The sequence below is a fragment of the Calliphora vicina genome, chromosome 3 (genome assembly GCF_958450345.1).
Source record: "Calliphora vicina chromosome 3, idCalVici1.1, whole genome shotgun sequence".
Lineage (NCBI taxonomy): Eukaryota > Metazoa > Arthropoda > Insecta > Diptera > Calliphoridae > Calliphora > Calliphora vicina.
This window is the reverse complement of record NC_088782.1, coordinates 22,709,463-22,729,858: the sequence shown is the minus strand read 5'-3', so window position 1 is coordinate 22,729,858 and position 20,396 is coordinate 22,709,463. Positions and strand designations below refer to the sequence as shown.

Sequence of the window (20,396 nt, the reverse complement as noted above, 5' to 3'; positions counted from 1 at the left end):
ATGTCAGTAATGACAGTAAGTGCCGATTTACACCATGACTTTTAAGACATCGTTTTTTCTTAATTCTCTATGGATTTTTTGAGTTTGAAGTAAAAGCAATTTTAAAAGAGAATTAAGAATAAACGACGTCTTAAAAGTCATGGTGTAAATCGTCACTTCATATGTATTTCAATTCAAAATAAAAATTTTACTTTAACAACCTCCGTATTATGGCAAAACTAAAAATTTTACAACTTTTATATGAAATTGTTAATATTTTAGTTATAATTTTGTCACTGTCATAAAGCACAAAATTCAAGGGATAATAATTAAACTTAATTATAAACTCTTTAAAACAAAAACAAAAAAAATATCAACACAGATATTATACAAACAAATTAAGTACAAATGTTAAAAAAACAAATAATTAAAGTCAACTTAAATCTGTTAATTAGCAAACTATTTAAAAAAGAATATAAAATATGAAACAAATAAATAATAACTATGTAATCTTTTAAAACGCTTATAGCGAAAAAACAACTGTTAGCTGGCAGGGGCGAGGGTGAAGAATGGCTTAATAAACTAGTTATTTTATATTTTAAAAAGTTTTGTTAAAGAACTAAATACTAGACAAATGTAACAAACAAAAAAAAATAGAAAAATATATATTAAAGCAATAATATTAAACTTACCATACAAAAAGTAGAAGGAAATATAATAGGTTGTTGTGATATTGATGTTTATTCAATAGACAACCAACTTGTAATATGTTTATGTAGATTATTTGTTGTTTTCTTGTGTATATTTAGCAGAACATAAACTTAAATACAACGATTTAGTTGTTATTCTTGTGTCATAAGAAGTTGAGAAAGGAAAAAATTGTTTATTTTATTTTCTTTTTGCTCTTCCTTGCAGTAATTAAGTTGGATTGAATAGATTGGGTTTGGTTGTTTCAGACACACACAATTCCTTTAGTGATGTTTTAAATGTTGTTTTTTTTTTGTTGGTTTTGTGTTTGTTTGTAATTGTTGATTATTTAAAGATAAAGTGTGTGTTGTATTTAGTCACTTAAATAATATTGATGACATCAATAATATTCATGTTGATGTCTTACAACGACCATAAGCTTGAGGATGACGATAATGTTGTGTTAAATTCCATTTTATTTCTCCATTATAGTAACATTTTAATAATATTTTTTAGAAGTAAAACTAAGTATTAAGTAGTTTTAAGTTTAACCTAAAAGAAAGAAAAGTGAAAATTAGTAAGAATATTATTGAAATAAAATAAATTAATTAAAAATTATGTTAGTCGCTGAAAGGACAACTTTTTTTAAACGCAGGAACTACCTCCATTATAGTTTGTAAGAATGTACTTAGCATGACAAATTATTACACTTCAATTCTTGATAGTCATCATGTGACAGATAGTTTACTGCATAACCTCAAATTGAGCACCACTTATATATTCATTCGACATATCACATTTTTTAGCCCATAAATGGCTAAAAATGCGAAATTTTAAAAACCAAAATAATGAAATATTTTAATTCTGTATTGAACCAAATAATTTATATGTGATAAATATTAATATTAATAAATCAGCAATTTCAAAAATTAAACAAAAAATTTTTAAGACAAAAAAATAGCAAAAGATCTGAAGATCCATTCTCACACTGTTTCAAAAGCCATTAAACATTATAAGGAAGACTTGAACTTGTATTGATAAGGCAAGAGAAGACAAACAACTATTTCAAAGAGCACCGAACACTTCTATTAGAAAAACAGATCGTAAAGTTAAATGCTCCGATTCTTTTAAAGTAATTTAAAGTTCAGAAAATTTCAGATTGCAATGCGGTAAAGAACTTAGAAGCAAAACAAAAAGCCAAAAAAATTTATGACTTTTTACAACTTCTGGGTTTGCCAATTTTAAGTCCGCGACTTTTAAAATTTCCCGGCACTAACTGAAAGGGCGACACCACAAAGTATACAGAGGCGACACGGCAAAAAAAATATATTTGTCTCTTTCGCTCGAAACAATTTCAACTGGTTTGGTTTTGTGCTTATTTATATAGTTGTTTGTTTTAACGCACTGTCTTTATTAAACCGCAAATTTGTTTTCTCTTTCTATCGAAACAATTTCAAAAAAAGCTGATTTTAGTGTTTTTGAACTGTCAAATTTGACGCCTCTGTATACTTTGTGGCGACACTGCTTCTGTCAGTTGACTCCTGTCAAAGTTTGAACAAGCTGTGTCTTTTAGTTTGTTGTGTTTGACAGCCATTGAAAGCAGACTACCACGTGAATTGACGAGAAATGGGAAAAAACAAGGCTATACTTGATAAATACTATGGGAACTCTGCACCAGAGACCTGCGCCGACTAAATTTCACGGCGTCTGACTCCAAAAAAGGTCGGCGGCGGCTAGCCGGCTGTCAGCCGACTAAAGAATAACTACTCAAATTCTAAATAATTAAAAATTTGAAAATTGAAAAAAGTAAAATTCTGATAATTTTATGAAATTACTTAGGCGGCTATTTTCAAGCCGACTTAAGCCGAAAAAAAATACGGAGGCGGCGGCTGGTTCAGCCGTTCGGCGCAGTTCTCTGACTCTGCTCCATAAATTTCAATGGTAAAAAAAGTTTACTGAATTTTGTTGTGGAAGCACGGAAGATGCCAAACGTTCTTTACGCCCAGTTGAGGTCTCTACACCCGAAATAATTGTAAAAATCACGATACTGTTTTGGCCGATCGGAGATTGAATGTGCGAAAGATTGTGGTTTCAATTTTTAAAAATCACTTCGTTCCAATTTTCAACATATGAAGCTTTTTTCCATTTTCACACCTAAACAAATTGATATAAGAGGTTAGTTTTTTTTAAAAAAAATTGTTTTTCACGAAAAAAATTTTAGTTTTTGTCAATCTTTAACCAATAAATTCTAAAAAATAAACCATTTTCTAAATTTACCTTAAATTTGTTTTGTACAGTATTGTATGAATGCTGTGTGTAGTAATTTATATTTATATTTTCAATAATATTTATTGCATAAACAAATTAAAATAAACGAAAATATGTCAATCAAAATTCTGTGTTTTGTGTTAAATTTGTTATATTTGAATTCCAGCTGTGCTCTGATTAAAAATATATTATTATTGGCACAAATCCAAAATAATATTAAATATTAAGGTTCAAAGTTCAATCTTTTTTAACTTGTATTTTTATAAAAGGTAGTTTTATGATAAATCTAAAACAAGGTTGTCTAACGAAATAACTACAATTATCATTACAGCAAAATTATAAAATTTAATTGAAAATATTTTCAAAAAATTTATTTTAATAAATGAAAAAAATCGCCATGTGAAAATCCTACAGTTGGCATTACATTCTCTGACCGAATTATTAACAATGAGATCAGAATTAATTCCACTTTTCCGCATTTTATAGTCTATCCGATTTTCTCAACTGTCAGTATGTAGGTTTGTCACTATAAAAAATAATTAGATATCGAGAAAATGGTCTATTAAAGTTTCATTAGTTTTGTTGTTTTTGTAACAGCAGTTGTTGCCGAGTTGACAGCCCCTAGCCGAGTGAAAACGGGCTAGAACCGGCTGTCGTGGGAATTTATTTGTTCTGTTACTTCGGTCAATATTTCTAATTGATATTTTTACACACTTAGTGAATATTGAAATAATCGTACAGTATTCTTAATAATATCTGGAATTTTGAGTTGGGAAGTGTACAATGAGTTCCAATAATTTATATTTAAGAAGCAAACTTAAAAATTTAAAACTAATATTTCATTAAACTCAACAATTTAATAATAACAATAAAAAACTAAACGAATAAATTCTTTAAATGCTCTGGCAGCTGTGAAAATTATCCGATGAAAATTCAAATTGATAGAAAAAGAAAAAAAACATTAAAATGTCTTGTTTAACAAATTAATACGAGTTGAAAATGATTTTGTGCCATTTCATTCATTTATTCATCAACTACAACAACAACAACGACGACGACAACAGAAAACACATCATAATCATTAGCGTAGTTGTTGTAGCTGCTACTTTTGAGAGGAGAAGAAGAAAAATAAGCAGGCAAACGACCGACCGACCAAACGACCGAGTAGCAAACGAACCAAACGTGTGACGTATGTATGTCTAAAAACAGCAACAACATCAAAAATATGATGGTCGTTTTGATCGTTACCTTCCTTCCTTCACCACCACCAACCAACCAACCAATCTTCCAACGCATGGGTTTTTTTCCCTACCGTGTACTGAAAATGAAAAATAATAATAACAACAATACACAAAGAGGGTGGTTAATTTTGGTTTGAGTACCGAAAACGTCGACAATAGGCAAAAAAAAAATAAAAAAAAAGAAATGATAGATGCGAGATGCATTCATTATTATTCAGTGGTGCACATCCAAAAACCAGGATTCATTGTATTCAATTTTTACAACAATCTTTTCTTATTTTGTTGGGTTTTTGTTGTTATTAAAAAAAAAAAGAAAAAACTGAATTGTTTTGCTTTTGTTCTCGTGCTATTTTTTAATATACTCAGCTCTTTACTAAAATAAAGACATTGTTGTATTTTATTTTTTTTTTTATTTTATATATAAATTTTAAACATGGCATAAAGCAGCAAGCAGCAGTTACACAAACAAAGCACCACTGTAGTAAATGAAGATGAAGAAAATATAATACAGCAACAACATCGGCAAGAGAAAAAGCTTTAGCCAGTTATTTTTACTTCCACAATCTCTACACTACATTACACTACAACAATAATAGTGTTTCTTGTTGTAGTTGTTGTTGCTGTTGTTTAATGATGATTCTCAGTCTTCTTCTTAGCATACTACAACAACAAAGATTTCGTCTTCCTTTTTTCAGTTTTTTTCATAGTTGCTATTTGTTGTTGTTGTAAAACGAAGTTGTGTCTTTTTCCGGATTTTTCACTTACAACAAAACGAGGACTAACCAAAAACGACAGACGAGACACAAACACCATACAAAAAAAAATATATATTCCTTCTTCATCATCATGTCGTTTTGGTATTTTTTTATTATTTTTGTTGTTGTTGTAGGTTTATGGTTTAAGCACTTAAACGTTATTTCTACATACAAACATACACACTCTATATAAAAACCATGTATGTACATATGTAAATATATAAATAAATATTCCTCTGTACATATTTATATATATACAGTACGTGTGTTTAACAAAAAAAAAATAAAAATGCATGTGTGTGTTTTAATTTTTAAGCGCCTCTTAATTTTTTTTTTTATATTATTATAGTTTCTTCTCACCTCTTAAAAACTAAATTAAATCTTTTAGATTTAATTTATTTCCATTTTTTGCACCACCACTGATATTCATCTTTCTTTGACCATTTTCTCTTTTATTTTGTATTTTTCTTTTTGTACAATTTAAAAAAATATATATTTTTATCACTAATTTTTTCACTTCATTTTTTTGCATATACAATATTTTTTCATTCCTTTTTTTTGCCTCATACACACTCACTCATTCTTTTTTAATGACTTTTTTCAGCTTGATGAAATTATATTTCGTTTGTAGCCTTTTAAATTGGTGATTTAGTAGCTGTTTTAATATGTTTTTTTAATGAATAACTATTTATACACTTGGCACTTGTCTTAGTTAATGTTTTAAGTTAATTTTTATAAATTTTTTAATGGATTTTTTGCTAATTTTTCTTTCCCAAACAAAGAGCTAACAAATTTTTTCCTTCGCGCACGAACTGGCAACCATTTTGTATTTGGCTAGCCATTAGCGACCATTGTTGCACCATTTCGTACTATTTTCTTACTACCTTTATGTAACAAAATGCAACTCTGTGTATGTTATCGAGAAATGCAGTTATGTTGGTAATGCAGTGTGAAAAGCATGGCAGTGCTGCTAGTGAGGAGAGTGTGGCGATAACAATATCGAATTAAAAATTATAATTTTAGAAAGTTTTGTTTGTTGTGGCGAACGAACGAATTTGGTTGGCAAACAATCAAATAAAAATTAATTAAATTACATATTAAAATTAATTACATTTTTATTTATATTCTTTCTTTCCTTCTCTTTCTTTCCTAAAGAAAAAAAATGTTAATGAAGTAAATAGATAAATAAACGCAGTGTTTATGATATGATACTACAGTGTTTTACTGTTATCGCTAAATGGTGGGTAATACAAGTCAGTGAGGGCATGGCAGTTTTAGATATGGTAAAATAGCGATAACAGCTGTTATCGACAAAAAAATTTTTTTTCGCAAAAATTCTCCCATATTCTTTTTTTTAAATTTCGATAGCACGAAAAAGAATGTTTCTCACTCAGAAAAGTCGGTGGTCGCGCCGCACGCAACAAGATGCGTGCGTGTGTGTGGAGGACGGTGAGAGAACGAACGAAAGAAGAGGAGGAGGAAAGAAGAAAGAGAAAGAGAGGAGAAGGAAGAGGAAGGAAGGAAGTGAAGGAAACAATTATAACAACAAAAAAAGTCGACCGACGGGGACGGACGGCTGGCTGGAGCCGCCAACTTTTTTTATTTGTTCGTGGTGAATTTAAAATCGTGGTGAATATAAAAATCGTGGTGAATATACTCAAGTGTGGTGAATAAAAATAAATTCACCGCAAAAAACCGTTATATCACGGCCGGGACCGCCCTCCCACATTTTTATTTTTTCGTGGTGAATATAAAAATCGTGGTGAATGTAAAAATCGTGGTGAATATAAAAATCGTGGTGAATGTAAAAATCGTGGTGAATATAAAAATTGTGGTGAATATACTCAAGTGTGGTGAAAATTAGCATCGTAAAAAAGTAGGCAACGGATTTAATAAAATTAAAATTATTATTGGTTGGCGTCTTTGCTAATTAATTAAGTGGTGTGTTTTTTTGGTTGGTGTTTTGGAAAATATATAAAAAACCACCCACCACCATCATGCAAACGTGGTTGATGGTGGGTGAGGGTGTTGTGGGTGTTTTTTATTAACAAGCCCAAAAATCAACAACAAAAAAATAATCCCCCCCAACCACCATGTTAAAAAAAATTAATTAGAGAACACGCAGAGAGAGGAGAAAGAAGAGAGTGAGTGGACAACAAAAAAAACAAATAACAAAAGACACTCACAACACACCAAAAAAATTCTAAAAAAGCCCACGCTCGATCGACTTTTTATCACTCACATAGTTTTATCATAACCACCCTGTCTTTAAACCATTTAGATTTTGTGCCACCCTGTTTACAACAAATGTTTACATCTGCCAACCACCCTGTCTCCTAAACAAGGTGACTTCTGTAAAATAAATCTTTGACAACTGCGAAAAAAAATCAGTTTCTTATTGGATTTCAGACTTTGCGGATGTTTTTGTTGTGAACAAAAAAATAAAAAGTAAAATAAATAAGTTATAATAAAAAATACTCTATTAAATCTTAAATGTCAAAGAATATTAAATAAACTGGAAATAAATTAAAATAATTCAGCATCGAAAAAGTTGAAAAAAGAAAAATTTTGTTGGGTCCTATAAAAATCTTAAAGGAAAAAAATTAAAGTGCAACGACCTTGAACTCGGCGGCTTTGATTTTCTCCAACTTTTGGATAAAAAAAACTAAAAGTTCTATCTGCAAAAAAGTGTTGTTGTTTGTTACTAGAACAACAACAAAATCGAAAAAGTGCAACAGGACTTGTTATCCTTTGTCATTATAATAAATACAACAACTGTATCTTGCTCAATTAGAAATAAAACAACGTTTTTTTACAATAATAACGTAAAAATAAAACTAATTATTTTACAGAAAGAAACCTGCGTGAGTGTGTGTTAATTGTTTTTTTTATTACTAGACAAAATTTTCACAGTTTCTCTTTTTTATTTTGCCTAATAATTTGTTAAATAAAGTCTTTGTTGGTATTGCTAATTTTATTGTTATTTGCATATTGACAACAACAATAAAAAATATTCTTAAATACCCTTAAATTAGAAGAACAGGCGCCTAAAAAGTAAATAAAAGCAAAAAACAGACACTCATGTCGTAATATTTGTTTGTAAAGGGTGTTTTTTTAAGCCCGATACAACTTGAAATTGTAAAAAATAAAACAAACAAGTAAAATGTAATCAAAAAATGTTTATTCTAATTGGCGAAACACATTCTAGACGTCCAATTTTGGTTCATTTGTTCAAGCATTTCTGGCCGTATGTCACGAATATCAGCATAAACCAATGACTTCCCAGTCGACCCACAGGAAATAATCGAGATGTTTCAAATCGCATGGCCTTGGAAGTCAATTAATTGACAGGTCTATTTCTCGAAATTAATTATCGCCAAATTTTGATTTCAATAAAGCATATTATGGTCGCCGTTTGGTTTGTAGCGCCATCCTGTTGAAACCAAATTTCAGCCGGATCAATGTCATCTATAGTTTCAAACAAAAAATCATTGATCAAGGTGCGCTAACGATCTCCATTGACCGTAACGAGAGCTCTGGCTTCATTTTTGAAGAAATAATGATGTAAATAGCCTGTAAATCGCACAAAACACTGCATTTTTCCAAATGTAATGGAGTCTGTAGGGTCTGTTGTGTATTGTTCTCACTATATATGCGGGAAATTTGTTTATTAATCCAAAAATGAGCCTCATCGCTGAACACAATTTTTCGATAAAACAGTCTTCTATAAGTTTCGCGAATCGATAACTGATTTTTAAAGTAAATTTGAATAATTTGGAAGCGCTGTTCAAGCGTTAATCTATTCATGATGACTTTCCAAAGTAAACTGGTCATAAATGTCAAAAAGTTAGAGCAGTATGACAGTTCGTTTGACATTTAACCCTTTCATTTGTTGTATCGGACTTAAATAAACACCCTTTACTTGTACACATATTTAATTTAATTAACAAATTCAACAACCTACACTTTTTTTTGCTCTAACACTTACAGTTTTTCTCATTTTACAAACGTTTTAATCCCAAGAACTGCAGCACCGAAAAAAAGAAATAAAAATACAAATAACTAAACACAACATTCGTTTGAAATTATAATTAAATAAACAAAAAAAAAAACATTTAATTATTTACATTCGTTTAGGGAATTCAAACCGCCAACTTATAATAAATATTAAACAAATAAAATGTCACAAGGAGCAACAACAATTGATCAGGCCGGTGGAGGTAAGTTAACAAATAAATATAATTTGTATTTATAATAGTAATAAAAAGAACAACCAGCCGCCAGCCAGCCCTCCTCACAAATAACTATTATGTCATTTATGCAAATAATTAGATTTTTCCACTAGTTTGGCACAAAAGAAGTATGTATATTATGGGTATGTTTTTATTTGACACTTTTTTAATAAACATTATTAGACAGGTTCACGAAAAACAAGTTATTGTGCCCCACTCCCTAAGAATTTGGTTTAAGAAAATTATTATCTCCAAACTTTTTGTTGTGGTACCTTAATTTATAAAAACTAAGAACTAAAAGTTAGTGCTAGTTCACACACTTTAAGTTTACTTTAGCTATACTTAAGTTTATGGAAGAGAGGAAGGAAACTAGATGTTCTTTAAGATTCATTTTAATAGTCTGTCATTAATAATGTGGAAGGTGTTGCTCGTCATAGCATTATCTAGAACTAGGATAAATTCGTCCACATTACTGGTACTGGTAATGGTTTTATTTATAATAAATAAAATATTTAGTAACATTTTGCAAAATTAAAACAACAATAATATAGCGAATAGACAATTTTGACAGGCTGTGTAAAAACATAATTTGTTTGTAATGAGCTGTTCTAATATGTGTTTAATTGTCTCTGACTCAAATATAAACATGTTAGTTACTTCAATTGTTGTTACTTTAAGTTTGTTGTTTTATTTATGACATCACAGCTGTCCCACTGATAAGGCAATTTAACTTCTAAAAAAGGAATTTTCAACTTTGATTGTTTTGTTTTGAAGTGAATGCTTAAAATTGTGCAAATTTCTTAAATATAACCAGCATCAAAAAGTGAGGTATATTGAGAGTACATATTGATTTTTTCATTCGGTTTGTAACACATCAAAATAGACTACGAAAGTATAAATAAATATTCTGGGTCCTTATACAATTTTAAAACGATGTAGCTATGTTTATCTATATGTCTGTTACAGGCACGATATGGCCTAGAGGGAAAAACATAGGGGGATGAACATTCTCTGTTGATTAGAAATGTTTTCTGTAGAATATAGGCAAAATCTATGGTATGAAACAAATTCCGTTCTGCGTTTAAATCTTTCGGATGTTTTGGAAAAAAATTGTAAAATTTAGTTTTAACAAGTATGAGAGCTATATTCGGCTGTGCCGAATCTAATATACCCTTTACCATATTATACTTCAAAAATACAAATTTTAAATTTTTTAGGTAAACAAAATTAATTTTTTTTCCAGTTTTTTTTTTCGAATCGTTATTTTAATTTTTTTTTTTTGTAAATTTTTTAAACATAAATTTTTTTTTTCAAATTAAAAAAAAAAAAAAAAATTTAAAAAAATTTTTTTGTTTTTTGGTGAAAAAAGGTCTTTGAAATATCTATCATTAGTTATCCATATTGTCTATATTAATGACTTAGTAATCCAGATATATGTCAAAAATATCATATCTCAGCCATTTGTGGACCGATTTTGCTGATTTGAAATAGGAAAGTTCTCGAAAGCATGTCTGACAGAATTATTGAAGATTTGGATCCCGAAGATATCTGAGGTCTTCAGAAAATTGATTTCATCAGACGGACAGACAGACAGACAGACAGACAGACAGACAGACAGACAGACAGACAGACAGACAGACAGACAGACAGACAGACAGACAGACAGACAGACAGACAGACATGGCTAAATCGACTCCGCTATCTATAAGGATCCAGAATATATATGCTTTATAGGGTCGAAAAATTATATTGTAAAAATTAAAAACGGAATGATGATAAACTTAGATACTGAGCCTAACTTAGATTAGATTAGAACATGTTTAGAAGTCAGAAACAGTCTATTAGTAAGTAAAAAATATTGCATTGTTATTAACATCCCTAAAAAATTGTGAAAAATAGGTGATAATATCGAAGTATTCGCGTTCCATAATCCATAGAAATTTAATTTGTAAAGAAAAAATACAAAAAAATTTGCTTAAAATAAAATCTTGAAAAATTGGTGAAAATATCGAAATACTCGAGACTTTTTTCTCATAAAATAAAACTCATTTGAGGAGTTTTATTTTTCACGTCAGAAAATAAAACTAAAAAAATAAAATAATGCATTTTTATTAACATCCCTAAAAAAAAATGGTGAAAAATAGGTGAAAATATGTATCGAAATATTCGCGTTCCATAATCCATAGAAATCTAATTTGTAAAGAAAAAATAGTCAATAAGTCTACCAACACATCAAAAATATTGAATAAATTTTGGTGTCAAAAAAATATGTAGGTGGAATAAAATTTTGGTGTCAAAAAAATATATAGGTGGAATAAAATTTTGGTGGAAAAAAAATTTTGTTGAAAAAAAATTAGTAAAAAATGGGTGAAAATATGCACATAAAATAAAACTCTTTTGAGGAGATCTATTTTTTCTGTCTTAAATAAAATTTTTTTGAGGAGTTTTATTTTTCCCGTCAGAAAATAAAACTCATTTCGTTTGTTTTCTTCGTTTTTTTGCAGTATCTTTTTTCATTGAGTCTATCTGATATAATGTAACAGTAATTTACTTGTTTATGAAAAAAACAACAACAATCAAACAATTACAAATTAAAATCCCATTTGTTTTTATTTTAATGACAATTTTTTCAATTGCAATGCAAGGTGCTTTACAAATTGTTATGATCTGACAAGCGACAAACTTTAGGTGTCAATTTATATAAAAAGAGTTTTATTTTCTGACGGAAAAAATAAAACTCCTCAAATGAGTTTTTTTTCTGACGGAAAAAATAAAACTCCTCAAAAGAGTTTTATTTTATGACTGGAAATTAAAATTCAATTTAACTTTTATTTTTACGTTGAAAAATAACTGTTTTAGATGGAGATTTACTTTTAAAGTTACAAAAAACCTATTATAAAATAGCTTTTTTGATATAACTTATTACAATTACGGTTCCTGCAAAATATCGATATTTTATTGTATCGAGATGTGAAATTGATTTGTTCTTCACCAGAATTTAAATCTCTTCAGGTTTAATGGTTGTGGTAATTTTTCTATGGAAACTGATTGGCAGAAGTAGGTTTTCTGTAAATTTCGCTTTTATGTCGAACACTTACTTACTTTCTTAATAGCCATAAATTTTCTGTTTTATTTATTAATCTACTTATATAAAATCTGATTAAATATTCATACATACCTACATATAATAGCTAAATTAATAAGTTGTATTTTGTATTTACGAGTATTATTGATTTGAATTGAATACATACGAGTATAAAGAGTGAGAAATAATATTTCAGACCATGGTAAACTCAATAGAAAATACATTCTCAATTATACAATTCATGTAATATCAAAACAAAAAATAACGTTTAAGAACAAAAAAAAAAATATTTCTAGTGAAGTTTTGTTAAACAAAATTATTTTGAAAAATTTTGTTTTATAAAATTGTGGAAGAAAAAATATATTTATTTAAAAGTATATCATGAAAACAAAATAAAAAAATAATCTTGAATCCATAAAACTATACCCAATGATTCTACCTTGTATATTATTGTATCATCATTTCAGACAAAAGGTTTTTTTTTGTTAAATTTACATTTAATATTCCCATATTTTTTGTGTATTGTCTAATACTGATCATACTGTAGTTTATACAGTGGTTGACAAAACAATGGAAACTTTTCCAAATATTCCATATGTAGCCCAAAATTTTAAATATTTTTTTAAAATAAAATTTTTTTTTTAGTATTTTACTTGTATAGTTTTATTTATATAAATTAACTGAAAAACAAACAACATAATTAATTATATTCTGAAAAAAGGGAACAAAATTAAAAATAATCACTATTTCGCTACTGACAAAACAATGGAAACTTTTAAACTTCTGCAAGAAAGAAGTGTAAAACGAAAATAATATTTAAAAGAACGATGTAAAAAGCATCCTGTTCACAGTTACATATTTTATTTTATTTTTAAATTCTGGTAATTTTTCACAATTTCTTTTTCTAAGTTTTTCGCATAATTGCTTTTTTTCAAAGTTAACAAAAATGGCTACAGCTAAGATTTCAGAAGACTTAAAAAATAAAAGAATTAACGATTTTAAAGCTGGTTTAAAACAAAAAAGTATCTGTGACAAATATTCAATAAATAAATCAGCAGTTTCAAAAATTATAAAGACATTTCTTGAGACCGGTTCTGTAAAAACTTAACATTTAGGTGGAAGACCTCGTAAGACTACCCCTAGACAAGATAATTTAATAGCGAGAGAGTTCAAAAAATTCCCAAAAATAACTCCTCGAGAGGTTGTTAATAGCCTAAAATTAGAAATAAGTACACGAACAGTTAGTGGCAGGGCAAATGAGGCTGGTCTAGGTTGCTATCGTCCTGTGAAAAACACTCATTTCTAAAAAAGAACCGTTCTGCTCGTCTACAATTTGCCAGGGATCATTTAAACTGGTCGATACAGAAATGGAATACTGTCCTCTTTTCCGACGAATCCAAATACAATTTAAGAGGCAGTGATGGGAGAACATTTGTAAGACGACCAAAGGGAAAAAGATTAGCTCCAAAGTACACAAATAAGACTGTAAAGTTTGGCGGTGGCAATATTATGGTATGGGGATGTTTTTCAGGGCAAGGTATGGGCCCAATTCATATTATAAAATATACCATGACAGGTATAGGATACAGAACCATATTAAATGATGTTATGTATTCATACGTTGAGGAAAATATGCCCCTAGTTTGGAGATTCCAACACGACAACGACCCGTAACACACCTCTAGGGTTGTAACCGAGTGGTTACAATCCAATGAGGTACGTGTTTTGAAGTGGCCTGCCCAATCGCCAGATCTCAATCCCATAGAAAATCTATGGGAAATTGTAAATCGTAAAATAAGGATCCAAAATTACACCAGGTAGGAAGATTTATCGGAGGCGGTTGGTTATAAGGGAATGGCAAAATATTTCAAAGGAGACCATTGACTCTTTAATTGGTTCAATGCATCGTCGATGTTTAGCAGTTATAAAAAATAAGGGATACCCAACAAAATATTGAGTTATTGCAAAGTTTAGATCATATTTGTTAAAATAATACCTAAGTTTCCATTGTTTTGTCAATGCCGTAATAAAGAAATCTTTTAATTTTGTTTTCTCAATTTTTGGAATTTAATTAACTACATATGTCCTTTGTTTTTTGTTAAATTAAGTTAATAAAAGTATACAAATAAAATACTACAAAAATGTTAAAATTTTTTAAAAAATTATTTCAGATTTTAGGCCACTAATGAAATATTTGGAAAAGTTTTTCATTGTTTTGTCAACCACTGTATATTAAACTGTATCCTCCTATAATAATTTTCAAATATTTCCCCCAATATTATAATCGTTTTAGTATTTTTTTTTTCGGAATTGCGATCAATTTTTATTTTCTACTGCTAATTGTTGACAATACAAAATATATTTTTGGCATGGAAACCGGTATAATGCTTCCATTTAAATTGATAAGTCTATAGGTAGTATATAAAATTTAAAAATAGCAAACAATAAATATGTTTAATATTTATTTATTTAGTTCAAAAAGTAAAATTTTTTTATAGAATGTGGTTTAGTGTCATTATGTCACTTTAAATGCACCTTAAATGTGGATTATTTTTTATATATTTTTATAACAACATGTATATTTTTAAGGAACATATATTTATTTTAACACCTCGACATGGTCAAGTTCAAATATAAATAGAAAAAAACAAATGCATTGTTAACGAAGGTCATTTGTTTTGTTATAGAATGTGGGCATAAATACAAATATATGCTTGATTGTGTGTCAAAGAGGAATCCGTTTAAAGGTCAACATCAGTGTAACCCTTTTTTTATATATTGTTAATTGTTTTGTGTGTACGAGTTTAGTATGAAAAGTTTATAAGATAATTTACCGATCTCATCTTCATTTCATTTACCGATATTCCCTCCAAAGTACACTAAGCTGAGAAGCAGATAGGGACCCGATTAAGTTTACTGATACCACCACATCCCAATTCAAAAGATATGCTCGCGATTTTAGCCTGCTTTTTATTAAGCATACCTTGAATAAGACCATAGATCTCATTTTCGTGCATTGCTCAATCCATTCCCGACGGCGGGCTATATCTGGATTACTAAGTCATTAATATAGACAATATGGATATCTGATGATAGATATTTCAAAGACCTTTGCAACGACGTATGTATATAAGACCATTGTAAGTTGGACCTACAATGAATAAAAATCGGAAAAAATATTTTATAACCCGAATTTTTTTTTTCAACAAAAATTTAAATATTCGAAATAATTCGAATTAAATAATTTCGAAAAAAATAATTCGATTCGAAATAAATGAAAATAAATAAAATAAAAAAAAACAAAAAGTTTTTTTTTTAAATTTAAAAAAAATTTAAATTAAAAAAAAAAATTTTAAAATAACAATTCGAAATTTTTTTTCCAAAAATGAAAAAAACAACTTTCGAAAAAAAATTTATTTTGTTTACCTAAAAATATTTAAAATTTTTATTTTGAAGTATAATTTGGTGAAAGGTATATAAGATTCGGCACAGCCGAATATTGCCCTCTTACTTGTTTTTAGTTAAGACCTCGTATGAGAATGTTTATGTTCTGTATTATGATGTTTTTGCCATATTATGAAACACCTACAACAACCCTGTTCTTCAGCTTTTCCTCTATACATTTTCCACTTTTGTATTTTTTCTATTATGCATACATTCAGTTTGGCACCTAAAGAGGATTTAAATTACACAATAGCAAGTGTAGCATTTATTACTTAGCGACCTAAAGACCTGCAATAACACTATTCAAATTTAATACCTTTTAAAGTACACCGCTACCAACCACCTGACTTACCAGCCAGTAGACCGATAATTATCGAATGACCATTTTTTCTTCTTCATTGTCGTGTTGCCATCGTCGCTAATTTGTTTGTTAAACATTTTATGCTAAACACTTTCTAAACACGCGATTTTACAACAATTACAACCTCACACGCTTACATGGTTATTTTATGAATGGATTTACTTACTTACCTTCCTAAGAATGTGTGTGAGATTTTGTGTAACAACATAATGGGTATAATTGTTGTTTGGATTATGACTGCTAGTAGAAAAGTGGGGGAAGAGGGTCTTTAAATGGCTTTTGTTAGATTTAAAATAATCGTCTTTTATGTAGGGTTTGTTTAGCTGTTTAAATACAGCTTATTACTTGTACAATTGTCATAATCATTTAAGAAAATACTAAATGTGAATTAATGATAATAGCGTTTTGTTAAGAATTTAGTAGGGGAATGTTTAATTTTAACATAAAAAACTTCAGTTTCATTCATATTTTTTATATAGTCATGTAAAGTTCAACGAACGTTTAATAAATGGTACTAAAAATATAACTGCTAAATATCGGTTCATCAGTGTTGTTTTGTCTGGTTACACCCAACGATTTTATCGCCTCAGAATTTTGAATTTACATCAAGCAATGATAGTCAGACTGGCAAGGCTTCAGAGAATTCAGATATATTTCTACCCATTCCCTTAAACGTACACAAAGCTGAGAAAAAGTTCCGCGAAACTGTCACTGCAGCTTTCGAATATCCGTAGTGCGGACTCACTTCCGAGAAAAGTCAGCGGGAATCTCAGACCCTATCTTCCTTCCTAGTCCGGTTGGAAAGAGATCGAACTGTAGACCCGATCATCATTCGCAATTACCAATTCAAAATCAGCAGGTTGGTAAATGAGGAAATGCGGAACAAATGGTGTGATCATTTGAAGAAGTGCAACTTGAGTTAAGGAATTAACAAATTGGTGTCTAAAGTCTGATCTCTACCCAACTTGACTAATGGTCGCAATTTAGACCACAACCGCCCCAAAAAGTGCACGTGCGCCTTTATCCGGCTTCTAGATGGGCAAGACAAAAATAATTATTGTTCGCAAACTACATGAACTTTACAGAAGCCATCAATTCAGCCAAGCCCTCAAAAGCTATTGGACCCGACGGATAACCTATCAGTAAGACAAGCTTAATCAAACCTAAAGCTTGGAAATGGATCGAGGGATCCTGTTGTTCGGATACAGAAAATCGTTCAGATCGATATCTCTACTGTCATCTGTATCGAAGAGACTCGATGCTCTTATCCTCTCCCAGCTGACCTGTCAACTAACAGCAGCTCGTCACCAGCATGGATTCCGCCAGATATACAGCACCACTACAGCATTATCCGAAATACATTCACTGGCATGTTACAGGACTTACAACAGAGGTCCTGTGAACAGACTGTCAATCAAGCCACACTCTTAAAGGATACGTACAGTCCACAGTGCTCAACAACACAAAGAGATCTATAATGAATTATCTGAGATGTAGGCAGTCGTTCATGGTGTTTAGAGACAGATGCTCAAAAACCCGTAGAAATGAACAAGAAGTCCTGTCGACGTGAGTTTTTTACTTCTACCTATCTAAACTTCCAATGGCTCCACAAGGTGGCTTCGCTCCACAATGTTGATGCCAAAAAGTTTATCAATGACAAACGATTATCTTGAAGAAATCCACAATTTCAACATCGACCGACAGTGATCCTCACGAAATTCTTGTGAGTCACTTGTGATAGCCTTTTTACTCCTCAGCCTACGCCATATGCAAGCCGTGAACAAAGTCCAAGTCACTAGCATCAGTACTTGATCGATCTGTGATCAACTATATTAAGTGATACCCAGTGGAGAACTATTCAAAGCTGTCAATATGCAGATTAAGAAAACTATCTTCAGGAGGAGACTAAGATTCTAACGGTCAAGGTAAACAAGATCATGTTGAAACAACAAATACTTCTGGGATGTCACCGGAGGAGCCATCCAAATTTGGACATCACAACGATGAAGGTTTCCTCGACGCATGTCAGACAAAACTTACGCATATGCAAGGAGAGCATACAGAGGTATGTTCAGGATCCACTTGATTTCAACTGGTACCTTAAAGCTTTGAACGACACGATAGAGACGCCATCAATTCCGCATAATGCTCCCTGGTCCCGCATAGATTATGCAGTCCCCAACTTATGACCAGCATGTGGTCAGGGTGCTCAAGAGATCCTCCACCAAATCTAACTTTCCAGGCAACACTACTTCACTACGTCCATTGAATTTATGAACTATTGATGTATTAGAATTCCTTGGACTTGAGACTTCACATAACTCCAAAGAAAAAAACCCAGGGATGTGATCTATGCGGCCAGTTGTCAGGTCTAGAACATGAAATTAGCGTCTCACCAAAATGTGTTGAAAAACATTTCTTACAAAACGCTGCACAGTGGTAAAACGCTGCACAGTGGTATGGGAAATAAATCTGTAACTTCTAAACCCTTAGTCCGATTTGAATGAAATTTCACATGCGCAAAAGGGAAGTGTTGTCGAGTTTAAGTTTTGAATTTGGACCTCATGAGCACACCACGAGCGGGACCAGGGGTCCCTAAAGTAGGACACCTCGGGTATGTTCAATTTTAAAAATGATCCTATTTCTTTGTTTGTGTTCCGATCTTCTCATCGAGCACTACATAAAACCTCGTCGAAGCTATCAATTATCTCTTATATCTTAGGAGATATTCGCATTTGAAAATTAAATTTTCAACATTTTATATAAGTATAAAATTTCATTAATAAAAATTTTATTTTAATTTGAAAAATTTGTATCTATGCAAAAACTCAATAAAAAGCATTTTTTGTTATATTTTTCAAAAAAGTATTCCATGAATTTTTTAATTGTCAAAATATATATTCAAAACTTCAAATCCCATACAGATCACGCATGATCTGGAATCACCCTATATTTATTTGAATCGAAAGTTGAAGTGTGTTTACTTCAATTACATAACGGTTCAATTAAATTGGAGTTCACAATTTCCAATAATTTATTTATTAAATACATTTTAATATAAAAAATTAGCAAATAATCATTTTTGAAGGTGTCTTGCTTGCTTGACAGAATCAGTTTTATTAAAAAGTACAAATATTGCTGTGAAACCTAGACAGACAATTAACGTATGTCAAATTCGTATTTCTTTCTTTTTAAATTTGGAATTTATGCATGTGTCGTTATGGTTTTTAACAAACATAAAAGAAAACTAATTGGAAAGCTAGTAAATCAATCCATCATTCTACTTGTTAACTATAACTACATTTGTTAAATTAAACAAACAATTATCTTGATAATATATCCCCAAAATAGACTGAACAGCTTATCGACAAACACGCTATGAAATCATATGTATACTTTCGCTATAAATGCGAGAGTTATAAAATAAAAATTATCACAGTTTGATATCACGTGCATTTGCTTGCGAGTAGTATATGAAAATTTCTTTATTTTATTTTATTATACATACTTATCAATAATAAACATTTATTTGTTGATAGAGTGATATTTATATCGTGATCTCAGTAGGTGTTACAAAAATGCAAACAAAAATAAAAATAAATTGTTTTAGAAGAAGCTAAGTCATTTGGATTGGACCCTACTGGTAAAATGTTTAAATCAAATTATTTTATAATTTTAGTAAAATGAAATATAGAAACGAAAACATTATTTTTTGCTATAATCAGTTAAAGTTTAAATGCAGGTTTTATAAAACTATGAGTTTAAACTAAGTTTTAACCTAACATCTTCAGTTAAGTTCACCATTTGTAAAACTGGTGCAACATTAAACAGTTTAGTATTTGATATGTTACAAATGCAATGCTGGTATAAAGCTTACTTTTGATTGTAGTGTAGGGTCCTTCTTATAAAAAAAAGATCTGATAAATAAATTCAATGAACTTGTCTTTCACCAGTAATTTATAAATATTTCTGTGGGTAAGTAGCATGTAAATAAATGTAGAACAACACCACACAATGGTTAAAAAATATAATAAATAAATAGAAGAATAGAAAATAAATAAACAGCAATATATTTTGGTGTTTATTTTTTATTTATTTTGGGATTTGTTACCGTTTGATTATTAAGGCTATTCGTAGATGTGCTTGATATTCAGTAAAATTAAAAATTAATTTCAACTGAATACGACAAAAAATGTGTTTACGATAAATATCGAAAATAGTATAAAATTCATTTAATTATTGGACGTATTTTTAGCTTTTATTGGGAAGAATTTGTACGATAAAAATTTATTCAAAGTATTGGTCATTGTTAGCTAAGACCTTTTCCCATCTTTCTGGCAACAT

The 20,396-nt window shown here is 29.9% G+C and overlaps 2 protein-coding genes across 15 annotated transcripts in view; one reads left to right on the top strand and one right to left on the bottom strand.

Annotated features, from left to right (window-relative positions):
- Gug (Grunge) overlaps positions 1-5,801 on the bottom strand; it is a 92,091-nt gene extending 86,290 nt beyond the window's left edge. For all 14 annotated transcript variants that reach the window (XM_065504349.1, XM_065504350.1, XM_065504351.1 and 11 more), the window contains exons 1-2: positions 5,291-5,801; positions 672-1,218 (exon numbers count right to left, since the gene is read on the bottom strand). Coding sequence is in view for 1 of the 14 variants with exons in the window: in XM_065504356.1 (XP_065360428.1) it covers positions 672-674 (3 nt within the window). In the remaining 13 variants the exon portion in view is untranslated. The remainder of the gene's footprint in view (positions 1-671; positions 1,219-5,290) is intronic.
- A 3,168-nt stretch (positions 5,802-8,969) lies between these two features.
- Positions 8,970-20,396, top strand: part of LOC135953505 (adipose-secreted signaling protein) — a 54,243-nt gene continuing 42,816 nt past the window's right edge. The window contains exon 1 of the mRNA XM_065503438.1: positions 8,970-9,150. Within this exon, the coding sequence (XP_065359510.1) occupies positions 9,111-9,150 (40 nt within the window). The 5' untranslated portion in view covers positions 8,970-9,110. The remainder of the gene's footprint in view (positions 9,151-20,396) is intronic.